The sequence below is a fragment of the Monopterus albus genome, unplaced genomic scaffold (assembly GCF_001952655.1).
Source record: "Monopterus albus unplaced genomic scaffold, M_albus_1.0 scaffold419.1, whole genome shotgun sequence".
Lineage (NCBI taxonomy): Eukaryota > Metazoa > Chordata > Actinopteri > Synbranchiformes > Synbranchidae > Monopterus > Monopterus albus.
The window spans coordinates 119391-132957 of NW_018128299.1; the positions used below are offsets into that span (position 1 = coordinate 119391).

Sequence of the window (13567 nt, forward strand, 5' to 3'; positions counted from 1 at the left end):
CCAGAAGTCTGGGCTGGCACGGGATTTTACTGTGTGTGTGTTGTATAAGCTTTCTAAGCAGAAGTGAAGATGCAGGGAATCTGGAGGATCCTGTTCTCGCACACGTGCAGCACCAGCTTCCTTCTGCTCCGGATCTTCGTCGGCTTGAATGTGCTGGAGGTTGCGGGGTCCCAGCAAGGAATCCCTCTGTCAGTGTGAGTGAGAAGCTGCTCTGCAACTTTATTATCACATGGAAATCATTAATATGCTGATATCTAACTGGAAATGCAGCCACCAAGAGTGCGCCATTTTTTAAAGTGACATTTTTAGATTTAAATTTATTTAAGAAAGTTTAGATTGTGAAATTACTGGACAGATCTCTGGTTTCTTGTTTGTCTCGGCTGTTCTCCTGGTGATTGTCATCATGTACACTTTGATTTAAACACAGTCCTCTGCTTGTGTACCCACACACAGTGGTTTAACTCAGCACTTACTGGTTATACTGGTGGGAGGAAACGTGTCACTAAAAAGGTGATTTTAGGAAATAATTAGGATGATTAAAAATTCACAGATGGAGAAATTAGAGCATGATGACAAAACTGCACCAGCAAAGAGGTGAACACTATATTTAGGGCTGCATAGTTTTTTGTCTTATGTTCTTATAGTTGCCTTATGCAATAAAATGACAGTTACATTAAGTCAGAAATAACATGTGCTGGGGTAGTTAGGCTCCACTGTTGTTCAGCCTAAAACAAAATAATCTTTAGAAACCACTTATATCTTCTATCATAATATTTTTTGTCTTTCTGAAGGTATAATAATTAACATTTATGAAGAGTATGTAATTAGTTGATTGGTTTTATGCACATTTTGGTATAAATTGTCATAGTTTAAATCCCAATTCTGCAGGCCTTTATGGGTGTAATCACAGATTTACCTACTCTCTAAATATAATAGCAAACTGATCAGACATTTCTGACTGTGTGAATGTACTGAATCACATTTTTCTTTTCAAGGCAGATTTTATCTGCAGCAAAGCGGGAAGCTTGGTGAATTGCACCTTTTTAGGGAAACCTTTTTACAGTATTGTGTTTTCTATAGTTCCCCCTACAGTAATTACCAAGACTGTGAATCATACATCTTTCTTTTTTTTTATTCTGTGGGAGCTGTTATCTAAAATAAGGTGTCAGAAAGCCCTATTGGAACACCTTTAAAAATATGAAGACATTTTCCTGCAAGGTCTCCAAATGGTTTATTTCATTTAAAAGCCACAATGTTATATCAAAAATTCATGATTTTGCAAACTAACAGGAAACAGAACATCAACTGAGAATATGTTATTTCATTTTGGGAATTCTTTCAGAAGCCATTTGGGAAAAATCTGCAGTATCTCTTGGGGAAGTTGATTATGTATGAGAACAGCCCATCTGCAACACATAATCCATTACTGTTTAAAATACTTCGATATCTTTTGACTGACTTTTTGAATGCACAAATTAGGCGACTTTCTTGAAACATCATTCATTCTTGTAGGATGGTTACATTCACCTCTGTTTAGCGTTTTGGATACCGAACTTCATTTACAGTTTAATAGCAAAGGCTTCAGGATAGATCATCAAAATTACTTGCAATCATCTGTCAGGAGAGTGAAGGTCAGGGCCACTGGGCCATGACAGCTTTCTTTTGATTGATTGTGCAAGAAAAGAAGTAAGAAAAGAACAGATGAGGAGATATAACATGCATTTAAAAGCAGATGGGATGAGAAGAGGCCAGTGATATTCAATAGGGAGCAGGTGACATAACAGACACAATACCATATTTATGTTTGTATGAAATATGTAAATGTTTTTTAGTTTAATTCAGTCTCTCTGCTTTTTATATCATTCTTTCTATATTTTAATCTTCATTTATCTATAGTATTTGGGACACTGTTGACTAAAGTGGCTTTTTTCTTTTTTATGTAATTTATTTATCTATTTATTTTAGCGTGAAGCTCTGGGCCTCAGCATTCGGTGGAGAAATTAAATCCATTTCTGCCAAATATTCTGGATCCCAGCTACTGCAAAAGGTGTGCTTTCTTTTCTTTCTCAGTCTTGTGTGAGTACAAATGCTCTCTCCCTTTTTTCTGATGGCCATGTAATAACACACATTATTGCTGTAATAGTGTATTCCCCCTCCAATAACTGCAGTGACATTTTGGTGTCTCAGATGAATGCTGATGTGTTAGTGTAGAGGAGACTCAGGTGTGTCTGTGTGTCTGTGTGTGTGTGTAGGCTGGTACAAATTGTGTTGTGGGGACATAAATCTGTTTACACAGTCATTTTGTGGGGACCTTATGGGGACAAAAGCAGGTCCCCAAAACACAAATGATTAAATTTTAGAGTGACGCCTTGGTTTAAGTTAGGGCGAGGGTTAGGCTTAGGCAAGTCACGGTTATGGTTAAGGTTAAGGTACATCTCCAGGAAATGAATATAATGTCCCCTGAAGTGATGGAAATGCAGCTGCGTATGTGTTTGTGTGTGCGTGCACGCATTTGTGTTTGTACTTGATACAGCTCATTAACCACAGCTCTGATTCCTCTCTCATCTCATCTCTCCAGTTAACTCTCTGGAGTCAAGAGTTTAAACCTCTGGATATGAATGCGACAAGGAGACAAACTGTGTGGGTGGGCTCGATAGCGGGGTGGGTGTTTATGTGATGAACAAGTGAAGACTACAGAGAATGAGCAATGATCCCGGGCAGTAGAGTAAACTTTCCGACCACATGATGGCAGAGGTGGACTCTGTGTTCACGTTTAAAAAGGCAGTCGGGGTCGACTCAGGTGGATAAATGGTGAACTGTCTGCTTCACTTAAATAGGACCAGCACAGAGAGCGTGGAGTAAACAGCTGGAGGTGGAGCTCCTCTGTGTGAATGCTGAATAGCTGCACTGCAGTGTGGAGTGTGTGTTCGGGGCTACAGTACGTACAGCACACACTGTGTGCGAGGTTCATGTGAATGATTATGTTACACTGAAATTACAGGAGATAAGCAGCATGTGTATGATGTGGTTTAAGTCTCTTTTGCCCATGTTAAATTTATATATTGATGTATAAAGGTTACTTGTTGTGCAGATTACATTAATACTCTTTGGCATTTTAAAAGGCAATAAAGCCTAATGATGCTATTACCTCTGGTTTTCTGCATAGAAAACTGTGCTACTACTACTGTGCTTAGGCAAAAAAAAGATACTTAGGCAAAATGAAATCTTTTAACCCTGTGTACCACATGTTTTTTTATTACACCAACAATAAATGGAAATCCTGCCCATTATTTTAGGCGTATTCCACCAAAATACAGCCTGACATATTCATTCTGCACTAGAATTGAAATTGTGTCTGAATCTTGGCCACACAGCACAAATAGACCCACAAGAAGGTCTCTGGTGTTTTATGCACATATAGCAAACCCAGTTACCAGCAGCTGAGGTTAGAGGCAAATAGCTGGTGAATTCAGTGACCTGAGACTGAAATGTCTGCCTACTCAGCAATAAAACTGTTTCCTTATCAGGTTGAACATAATGTTTACCTATTTTTCTGCCTTTAATTTTACATTTATACAGTTAAAAGATGATCATATGTCGTGTTTTATAGTGGTCACAAAATGAAAAACTCTAATGCAACTTTAATGCAGTAACTATGCAATAAATAGAGCACTGCCTATGATGTTTTAGTTTTTCTGTTTTAGCTGCACATTGATTCAATTTGAAGCTAGGTTCAGAAGCTGCACTTGGTGTCAAATGACATTTACATTGACAGCATGGAAGACACTGGAGTCATCTTTTAATGATGCATTTCAGTGCAAGAACATCACATCAGCACCCTGACAACTACAATCAATTGTCAGATTTGTGTTTATTGCACCAAATAGCAGTTTCTATTTTTATGGTCATTTAGTGTACATAGCAGCTATTTTAGCCATGCACTCTAAATAATAGGCCATGTAGTTTTATTTGGGTCAATGAACTCTTAACTTTCTTACTGTAGGTTAAGTTACTTCATGAATCCCTGTTATACGTATTAATCCTTTGCACCGGACCCATCCTCACTATGTTAGGAGCTTTGGGCTATCACAGCACCACGTCCGGGGACCAACTCCAGTTCCGAGGCCACTGCCTCAGTCAAGAGCAACAGCAGGATTAATCCTAAAAGCTCCGCTTCATGTCCCGGAGGGTGGGAGGAAAGCGGAGCCCCCAGAGGAAATCCACGCAAACATGGAGAGAGTGTTCAAACTGCATTCAGAAAGCGGCTCCAGGGTCCAAGCCTAGGAGCTTCTTGTCCTGAGGTGACCGTTCTTGATATATGATAAGAATCCTTTCATTTGTTACCAAATATGCATTTGATTTTGCTGTGTGCCCTGCAAATTTGCTCCTTTTTTGTGTGTATGTAAGCACTTTGCCTGCTTTCTGTTCATGGAGGCATGTCTGGAGAGAGCTGTGCTGAGCCACTCAGCACAAAGCAGTGAGCTGTGAGAGAACTGACGGGTCATTAGGGGCTGATCATTAAGGCTGATCATTAGCTGCTTTTATTTTGAGTTACTCGATTTCAGTAAGATCTCTGCAAAATGGGGAAACACTGAGGCTCTACGGGCTTCCTGAAGGCAGGCCTCACTCCTGCACTGGTCATTGCACTAATCAATAATCATGATCATGATCAGTGCTTTTGATGGATGGGGCTTAACCTCCACTTGATGACTGGAGGGGTGTGAGCGGGGAGGAGGTGGGAGGACTGGGGACTTGGGGCGCTGAGGCGAGGAGGACAGGCGTGAAATGAACTGTTCTACTCCACCGCGAGCCCACACTCTTCCTTTCAGTAGGTTATTTGTCACTGCATGCACTGCTGTGTGTATATGTTATTGTGAGTCCTGCCCACACAATGTTTAATGTGTGCTATGAGCCTATCATTACTAATATTTACTTTTAGATAAGGTTGTTGGTAGTGTGTGCAATGTTGCTGCCCAGACGGTGTGAGAGGATCAGGCTTTTGTTTTTATTTGGCATGAGTGTGTGTGTGCTAGGCAGGAGTGGGATTATGTAATGTTATATTCCTTCAAGCTGTGCCGAGCTTTGTTCTGTATCAGCGGAGGGCCTGCGCTACCAGCAGAATCAGCATAATGTGAGGTGTAGTTCATTACCCAGAATCAGCCGAGCTTGACACGTTATTATCTTTCTCCTGTGCTTTGACTCCATTTCAATTACCCTCTTACCATGCATAGCCTTCAGACCCAGCCCCCCCACCCCACCCCACCCTGGCCACCCAACATGGCCATCTCCAGCCAATGAGAGAGGAAGAAACAGCATGTGCAGCCAATGACTGAGACCAGATAAAGACTATCAATCATTCTGTGTTGCAGCATGGATTTTATCAGCCTTTCACCTGAGACTGGCTGCATGCAGCTTGTCAACGCACACGTGAAACCTTGTTTAACAGTTCCTCACCACTCTGGGATGCAGGGAAACAGAAGACCCCCCAAAATATTACAGAATACACAGACAGAAAACAAATAATTATCAAAATGTTTTCACTTTTATTGTAATGTTAAGTGGAAAATTTGAGGCAGTGAGAACATTTCTATGACAATGTGAGTTCAGTGGCTATAAGACTTTGATGTGCTTTCTGTAAGATGTACAGTTGTCCTTTCTGTCAGTGCCACACATGTTTCTGGTCATTTGCAGAAATATAAAGAATCTGAAAAGTCAGTCAGGGTGGAAGAAATCGATGGCATGAAACTGGTCAAAAACCTGGCTGTGAAGATGGAAGAAATGTTCCGGAAAAAAGCAGAGGCCACCAGGGTAGGTGAAATTTGTTTGAAAAAGCATTTTATTTGGTATTTATTTACTCATTCATTAAGTTTAAACTCTTTTAAGAGATGAAGTATGTAAATAATTAGGCTGGCGAGGGGAGAGCAGGGGAGGGTTGTATATTTTATTTGTTAAAGGAAGGTCTTTTTACTCGTCCCCTCACCAAAATGAAGAAGTCGCTGAAGAGCTCAAGTTGGTTTTGATATTTAATGATGTGCACCTGCCTTCTTTGAGTTTGTGGCCCATTTAGCCAACCATAACAGAAAGTCTGAAGTCTGATCACATCAAACTAATGTCATCTGATCTAATTCAACATAATTTGGAATCAGGGGTGGGGTGACACAAGGGTTAAAGCCTTTCAGCACCCACAGACGTAACACCCAAGCCTATTTTACTCATTTAGTGACAGTTGTAATCACTTTTGTCACACATAATTAGAGAGGCTAGAAATTGTATTGAAGAGGGTGCACCTTTTTTGAGTTTATCACTTTTTTAAATTGCTAATTGTACTTCTAATGTGGGACTTGGTGACTATGTGGGTGTTTTTAACATATAAGTATAAATAGGCTGATATTTCTGTATACATGTGGAGAGAGTATTATATTGTTCAGTGAACATAATAGGGTTCAAACTCCCCTCCCCAAAAGGTCTCATTGTCCTACAGTCCCTAATTGAACAGATTAGTCACAACTGGATAATCGGACTATTGCTCAGTGTTGAATGATCAAGCCTGTGCTCACTGCCAATGTGAAAGGTCTTACATAGTTTATTACAGTCTGAAGCTGTTGTCAGCACCTCGGCACAGAGGTGCTTGTATCCATTTTAATGCAGCACATCGCAGGGACTGCTGGGAAATGATAAGGTTTATCTCCCTTCTGCCTGGTCCCATGCGACAATTCATAACAATTCGTCCTATAAATTAAACTTAAGGTATTTAATAATTGTGTGAGATACGTAATCATATTAACGTGTTTTTTTTGGAAAATAGTGTGTAAAAAAATACAACTCACTAAATGATGTAAAAAGAAATCTGACTTGTACTGAGGACAAGTATTGTACATGCAAGCCTAGTCTGATGGCATCACGTTGCTCAAAATCAGCAGGTAAAAATGAGACATTTTTAATTAAAACAGGATCAGCTGATCAACAATATTCGCTGCCTAAATCAGAAAAAGTGAACGTTCTCATTATGTTTTCTCCGAGAATTCACCGTGAGGTCAACTAGATTTGGCCGCCACCGCTCAGCGGTCGGTGGAAAAGCCTCATTTGTGTTGTTGTGTTCATTTAAAGTTATTTTGACGCGTGTGACAGGCGTAAATTACGGGCTCGACTCCGGGGACCAGAGTGACTGGGTTTAGGTGGCATGTCCCCGGAAACACAGAGCCAAGCACATTTTCCGGAATCGAGTTATTACAGAAATCTGTAGGGCTGTTTTGGTGCACGGCGTGAAATCCTGCATCACCCTGCCTCCATCAGTCACTTCACAGCTGCACCTCACGGTGCCCTACATTTATGCATATTTTTGCCCTTAAAAACACGATTAATCCAAAAGCTGAACATGCTGCTGATTTCAACTAAAGCTTAATAAAAAAAAATACTGGCCATGTTTCTCCCTCATGTTCCTCTTGGGATGACATATGCTGAGATGTGGAAGTAAGACAGTGCGCAAACAACGCAAAGAGCAGCAAAGTGTAAAAAACCTTTGGGCTTCTTGAAGGCCTTTGGGGGGGGGTTGTGGAAGTCTTAAAGACACGTGCAAGTGCATAATTGTCCAAAGCATAATTTGAAGTATATGCATTGATATATGAATAGAATCGTTATGTTTGCAGTATATTGCGCCTAATAGCTCTTAACCATTTTCTCCTCCGTTCAGCGGCTGGTGGAGGCAGCAGAAGAAGCGCACCATCAGCATGAGGATAACCCCGACCTGCAGGTGAGGTTTGTCCCAGACGAAAGAAAAGAAAAGAGGAACATATTTAATAAAAATGTGATGTGTCATTGTGTTGGACGACTCATTTTTAGTTGGGTCGGAGAGGCGGAGAGACTGCAAGGTGAGAGAAGGGCAAAGGCCCTTTCAGCCTTTAATTGCGTTGGCATCGTCCTTCACACTGATGTGTTGTCAGCGGTTTGATTCATAACGATTCTTTGATAAGCAGTGGCACGCACATTAAAGGCTGCAGCGCCATAAGTCACGCAGGTGTTGGAGTCATGGCTCAGGTCTGCGCTTTTAGGATAAATACCTGCAGCTAGTAGCACAGTACCTACTGTACCTGTACAGTACAGTACAGCGCAATGGTGGCAAAGCTCTATAGCCTTGTGCACGTAAAATTAAAACCTACACTGCGTATTGTAATGCATGGTAAATATTTTGAATACAGCATCAAAGGGATACTGCTTTATTTGACTCGGTCAACTTTACTAATGCAGAGAAAAATGGGAGACAAACGTTAAGTATGCATTGCATCTAATTTTGATTATGTTATACAGGATCTGCTCATGTGCTCTGCCCATGTTCGGGACATTATTTAGCGTCTGTTGTTGCGGGTTTCCTTTACGCAATGAGCTTCCTCAACCACTGCAGAGGGAATGCAGTGTTTCTGTCTTTTATTAGTGCTCTCTCTCGCTCTCTCTCTCTCCCTCTCCCTCTCTCTCCCTCTTTCCCCCTTTCTTTCTCTCTGTCCAGTGGACAAAGATAAATGAAACTCTTTTGCGCAGCGCATTGTTTCACTTTCCTGGCTCTAGATTGGAAACCCACTGGAGCAACAAACACTAAAATAACGGCGGCACTTTACACTTAATAGAAGCATTTACATCGTATGAATACATTTCAATCACCGTGTTCTCGACCCGTTTCTCTGCTGTTCACATCGCCATAACCAGACAGGCACAAAAATACGACTGATATCTTTTAACTTATAATGAAGAAAAAAAAAACTTTTTCTTTGACCATAATTCTTGAAACTAGACTTTGCTTGGATTTAAATACAGCACGTCCACAAATCTACACTATGGCTGTGGTCCTCTAACGCATACAAAACATTGAGGGATTTAAGCATTTCGTGTACTTATTCATTCATCATTACAGTGGATTTTATTTGGGCTGTTATTCACTAAATAAGGTTACAGTCTTATCCAGATCTCTTTGGCATCTTTCATTTACCTTAAACCCAAATATATATGTCAAATAATGTGTCACAGTCATTGTTTCCTGAAATGTTTAAAAGAAAATATCTTTAGTTTTACCTAGTGTCTGTGGTTTCCTTTTATATTTTGCCATAAAGAAATGTTTATCCCTAATGCATTTTTAAATAGTCAATACAACCATTAATGTGTTGTTAATGTATATGGAAAAAAGTACATTTGTACACTAAAATTGCTCCAAGCAGGTGATAGATAAACACTGTTTTACATTTATATTCAAGCAATTGGCAGTTATTGGTATATAGCACACGCTATGACACAGACATTTCATCTTAAAGGCTATAAAAATAATAAGAAAATTCAATATCCCCCTGATATAATGATGTGATGTCATGATATTAGTCTTTGTGGCATCATTTAGGAAACCTCGCCTCCTCTGACACCACACATTTTTCATGCACCATTTCACTGACCACAGGCAGATAAGGCTCCTGCTCTTATCTCTGCTGCGCTGTGTCAGGACAGTCCGGTGTTTCGCATTGACCCAAGTGTAGTTGTGAAGGACCGAGCTGCCAGACAAAAAGAGCCACAGGTCCATTTTCAAAAAAGAGGGTTTAATTTATACCCCAGAAAAAGAAAGTAGCGGTTTAGAAAATATACAATAAAGGTTGGGCCCATAAAAGAGGACAACAAAACTGAACTGAACTCAAGCAACTGAACAAAGTGAAATGACAAAGTGAACTTACCTCATGACTGAACCCAGAATGGAACATAGAAACTGGCTGATCAGGCTATTCTGAAACAAGGGAGATAACAAAGACAATAGTTAACAAATAAACTATAAATACAACAACACAGGACAGCTAGCCTTTTCAGTTTACATAAAGTAAATCATACCACAAAAATAATATAATCTAAAGAACAAACCAAAGTTTCTAAACTAGAAACCCCCACTTCTCCCCTGTTGCTGTCAGAGCTGTTCATCTGGTCCTTGGCTTGGGACTTGGCATTTAACCAGGCTCCACCCTCAAAGACATTTTTGTCAGATCTGGAAGCAGGAATCCAGGTAAATTAATATAAAACACTGAGACAAACACTGTCAACCAAATGTGTTCACTGCATTTAGCAAATAGTGTTGTGTCTAAACTAAATTCTAAAGCAACAATATGACTGAGTTTGACTTAATCAAACTGTCCACACAGTTGTGATTACAACCTTTCATTGTGTGGCTGTGGCTATGGCTATAGCAGTAGTCCACGGTTCAACGTTGTGCTGGAGCAACAGAAATCTGGCTCTTACTTAAAAAATGCATTAACTGTCATCTTGCTTTGATTTTATGTCTGTTAAGTTTTTGCTTAAAACTTTCAACATTTATTTGGGGCACCTATAAAAGATTTAGAAAATCAGGAATGTTTAGCTTTTCATAAAGTAACTGCTTTAGAAATACAAAAGAATATATATACACTTGCATTTTAAAGAATCAAGAAGAGACAACAATATCAAAATGTTTACTTTTGGTAGAAAGTAAAGGGACTAAATTTCTGCTTTTGTGATTTTTCCTGAAAAAATGTTTGCACCTTTATTTAAGTGCCCAGTTTTTATATTAGAATTGCCTGCTGCTGTGGTCTAACATAAAACAAACTGAGCCATTAATACTGAAATTACAACAACATACATAATGGGGTCATACATGTGTGATCCATAGCATCAAGGAAGGAGAACTGACTTCAGTACATGTTGGTTTTTATGAACAAGTGCAGGGCTTGTGCAGATAGACATTAGAGAGACCCACCGTCTCCAGGTAGTAGGGCCTGTTTATACAGTAAGGCCCCCTGCAGTCTGTAATGGAGGGCGGATCTCTGCAGCAGGGCCTCTAGCTAACTGCAGTGGTGTAAGAGTCAGCGGGGCATCTCGGAGAGCTGCAGTGTCCCGTGGCCTGCTCTACAGTAATAACCCTGGTGGTTAACGTGTCTCTCTAGCACTATCAGTTCTGCTGAGGGTGCACGTTTCTCTCCCTTGCTGTTCCCTCCCCTCCCCCCTCCGCCTCGCCGCAGCTCGTCAGAGAGCTGCTCAGGCGTGGTATGAGCTGTCAGGGGCTGCTTGATGGTGATGCCCGCGCGGCCTTCCCCGAGTGTGATGCTGTAGAGTTATCACCCATCTCTCCTTCGCTCCCTCCCTCCGTGCCTCCTCTCTCTCTTTCTTTCTCTCTTGATGCAGACAATCAGGACCAGAGGCCACAGAGAGGCTGCCCAGACAGGATGAGGCAGTCTCTCTTCTGCAGCAGCAGGCAGTGAAGGACAGGACAGACAAAACTGTTGGGTTTCACATTAGCCAGACCACACTTTTCACTGGCACCCATGAAGTCCTCTTAGGGCCTTCTTAGACATCAGTGACTAGTGAGGTTGCTGTAGTTTATGTGCAGTTTGACAGTTTTAAAAATCTGCACTAACTAAGCAGAAATCTGCACTCGCACCTGGTACTGTTCATTAATTATGAAGGGTTGTAACTCAGGTGGCAAAGCTGATTAACGGCTTGTTGCTTGTTCGTTCCCTCCTGTCCTCCATCTATATTTTAACCACTTTACCCTATTTTACATTTTTTATTTTCTAGTTTTATTGTAGCACTTAACGATGCTCTATTTCATTCTGTTTTTCACATTTTCTAATCTCTGATTTCATTTTTTTCTGATCTGATGGTTAACAATCCTGAGAGGACAGACACAGACTGGGCTTGCATTACCATGCATTTGTAAATAATCTTTGGTTTGGCTGTTGTGGAAGCCCTTAGAGGAAAAGGCACAGCCTAGACCTTTAAAGAATAGATAGATTCACAGTTTTTTAAATCTGTATTCAGCTTTGACTGACTTTTAGAATGCATTTTTGATACAGACCAAGAACTGTGGATTTTGCCCACCATCACTTACACTGAAGCGATGATTTTACATCAACACCGGTCCAGTCTCACAGCAAAATGTGTAAAAGCTACTTTGGTCCACAGTGTAACATGTAGTAGTAACAGCAGTAAAGTTGTGGCATGGCAATTTTTGTTGTACTGCAGCCAATTGTCCTTTATTTTGTGGTCTTCTTCTAGAGCAGCAGTCAAATGTCCCACTACGACCACCAGCTGGACTAGTGTGTGGACCAGGAAGCTAACATGTAGTGTCCAGTTGAAAACACTATTGAAAACATGGATGGTCAAACAAACACCAGACTTTCATTCAGAGAACCAGTGTTTGTGCCCCATGTCCAGTGTTGTGTTTTAAGTATTTTAAAGTGTTATAACTGACTCCAGGGCCTTTTCCAAACCTCAACCATCTAGTTTGTGCGCTTAAACTTAAGAATGCAGTTTAGCTTCTGTGCTTAAACAAAACTGTTTTCATTCAGTTTCAATTTTCAATCAAGAAAAACATTGCAATGTCACAAGGTGTTCAAGGTGTTATTGTGAGAGTAGTACATTTTGTGTTGCCGACCAACGTAGCTATAATACGTTTTGCTGTGACACTGGGTTGCAAACAGAAAACCTTTAACATACATGGATGTGAAACTGTCCTGATTATTAAAATAATTGTTATAATTATTGTTTTGCCTCTTCTCCTACCTCCTTTCAGGCTTTGGTACCTATTTGCTGTACCTGCAGTGTCTTTAACATATTCCATATTCATTCTTTTGTCCAGTATGAGTACTTCAATGCCGTGCTGATCAATGAAGTGGATGGAGAGGGCAATAATGTGGAGCTGGGTGGAGAGTTCATCCTGGAGCCCAACGATCATTTTAATAACCTTTCAGTCAATCTGAGCCTCAGTGTGGTGCAGGTGCCCACCAACATGTACAACAAAGGTGAGGGAACAGCCCACAGCCAGCCAGAAGACTGGACTTTGTGAGTGTTTGTGAGTCTACTGTGAAAAAACAGAAGGCAAGTCAGTGGTAAAAGGGAGAGATGGTACAAGCTATATCAGTGTCACAGGCTGGGAGAAGTGGAGTCGGGGGATCAGTAGACGTAAAGAGAAAGCAACTTCAGAGTCAAAGACATTGGAAAGATGTCGCTCATACGGTGACTGTTCAGTTGCTTTCTTGCACCTCCTCTCCTTCTTTATCACCCGGTCTAGTTTTGTTTGGCTATAATGGACTCCCCATAGCTCTCTGTTCACAGGACAAAAGGAGGCTCATCTTAGAGGAGGAGGGGAGGCGTTGATTTAGTCACAGGCATTGTGTCTCCTTCGGGGGGATCAATAAGGGACAAAGGTCAACCGTGCGCTCTGTGACAGTGACCAGGATGGTTACCATTATCACCATTTAATTTACTTGTCTCTCCCCATCTCCCCTCTCTTTCTCTTCCCACATCCTCCGGCCTCCTCAGATCCTGACATAGTGAACGGGGTTTACTGGTCCGAGGCCTTGAATAAAGTGTTTGTCGATAATTTTGAGAGAGACCCTACCCTCATCTGGCAGTACTTTGGGAGTGCCAAGGGTTTTTTCAGGCAGTATCCCGGTGAGTGTTGTCACTCTGTCAGTCTGGTGGTCTTCATATTTCTGTATTTGGGTTGTGTGTGTACTTGTATGGTTGTACATTGTGACAATCATTTGTATAACATGGACTTTTTGGCCAATCC

The 13567-nt window shown here is 40.9% G+C and overlaps 1 protein-coding gene across 1 annotated transcript in view; it reads left to right on the forward strand.

The window, feature by feature from the left end:
• LOC109951927 (voltage-dependent calcium channel subunit alpha-2/delta-3-like) overlaps positions 1 to 13567 on the forward strand; it is a 34549-nt gene continuing 20982 nt past the window's right edge. The window contains exons 1-7 of the mRNA XM_020586695.1: positions 1 to 194; positions 1966 to 2047; positions 4074 to 4301; positions 5692 to 5808; positions 7691 to 7750; positions 12632 to 12794; positions 13315 to 13446. Of these exons, the coding sequence (XP_020442351.1) occupies positions 70 to 194; positions 1966 to 2047; positions 4074 to 4301; positions 5692 to 5808; positions 7691 to 7750; positions 12632 to 12794; positions 13315 to 13446 (907 nt within the window). The 5' untranslated portion in view covers positions 1 to 69. The remainder of the gene's footprint in view (positions 195 to 1965; positions 2048 to 4073; positions 4302 to 5691; positions 5809 to 7690; positions 7751 to 12631; positions 12795 to 13314; positions 13447 to 13567) is intronic.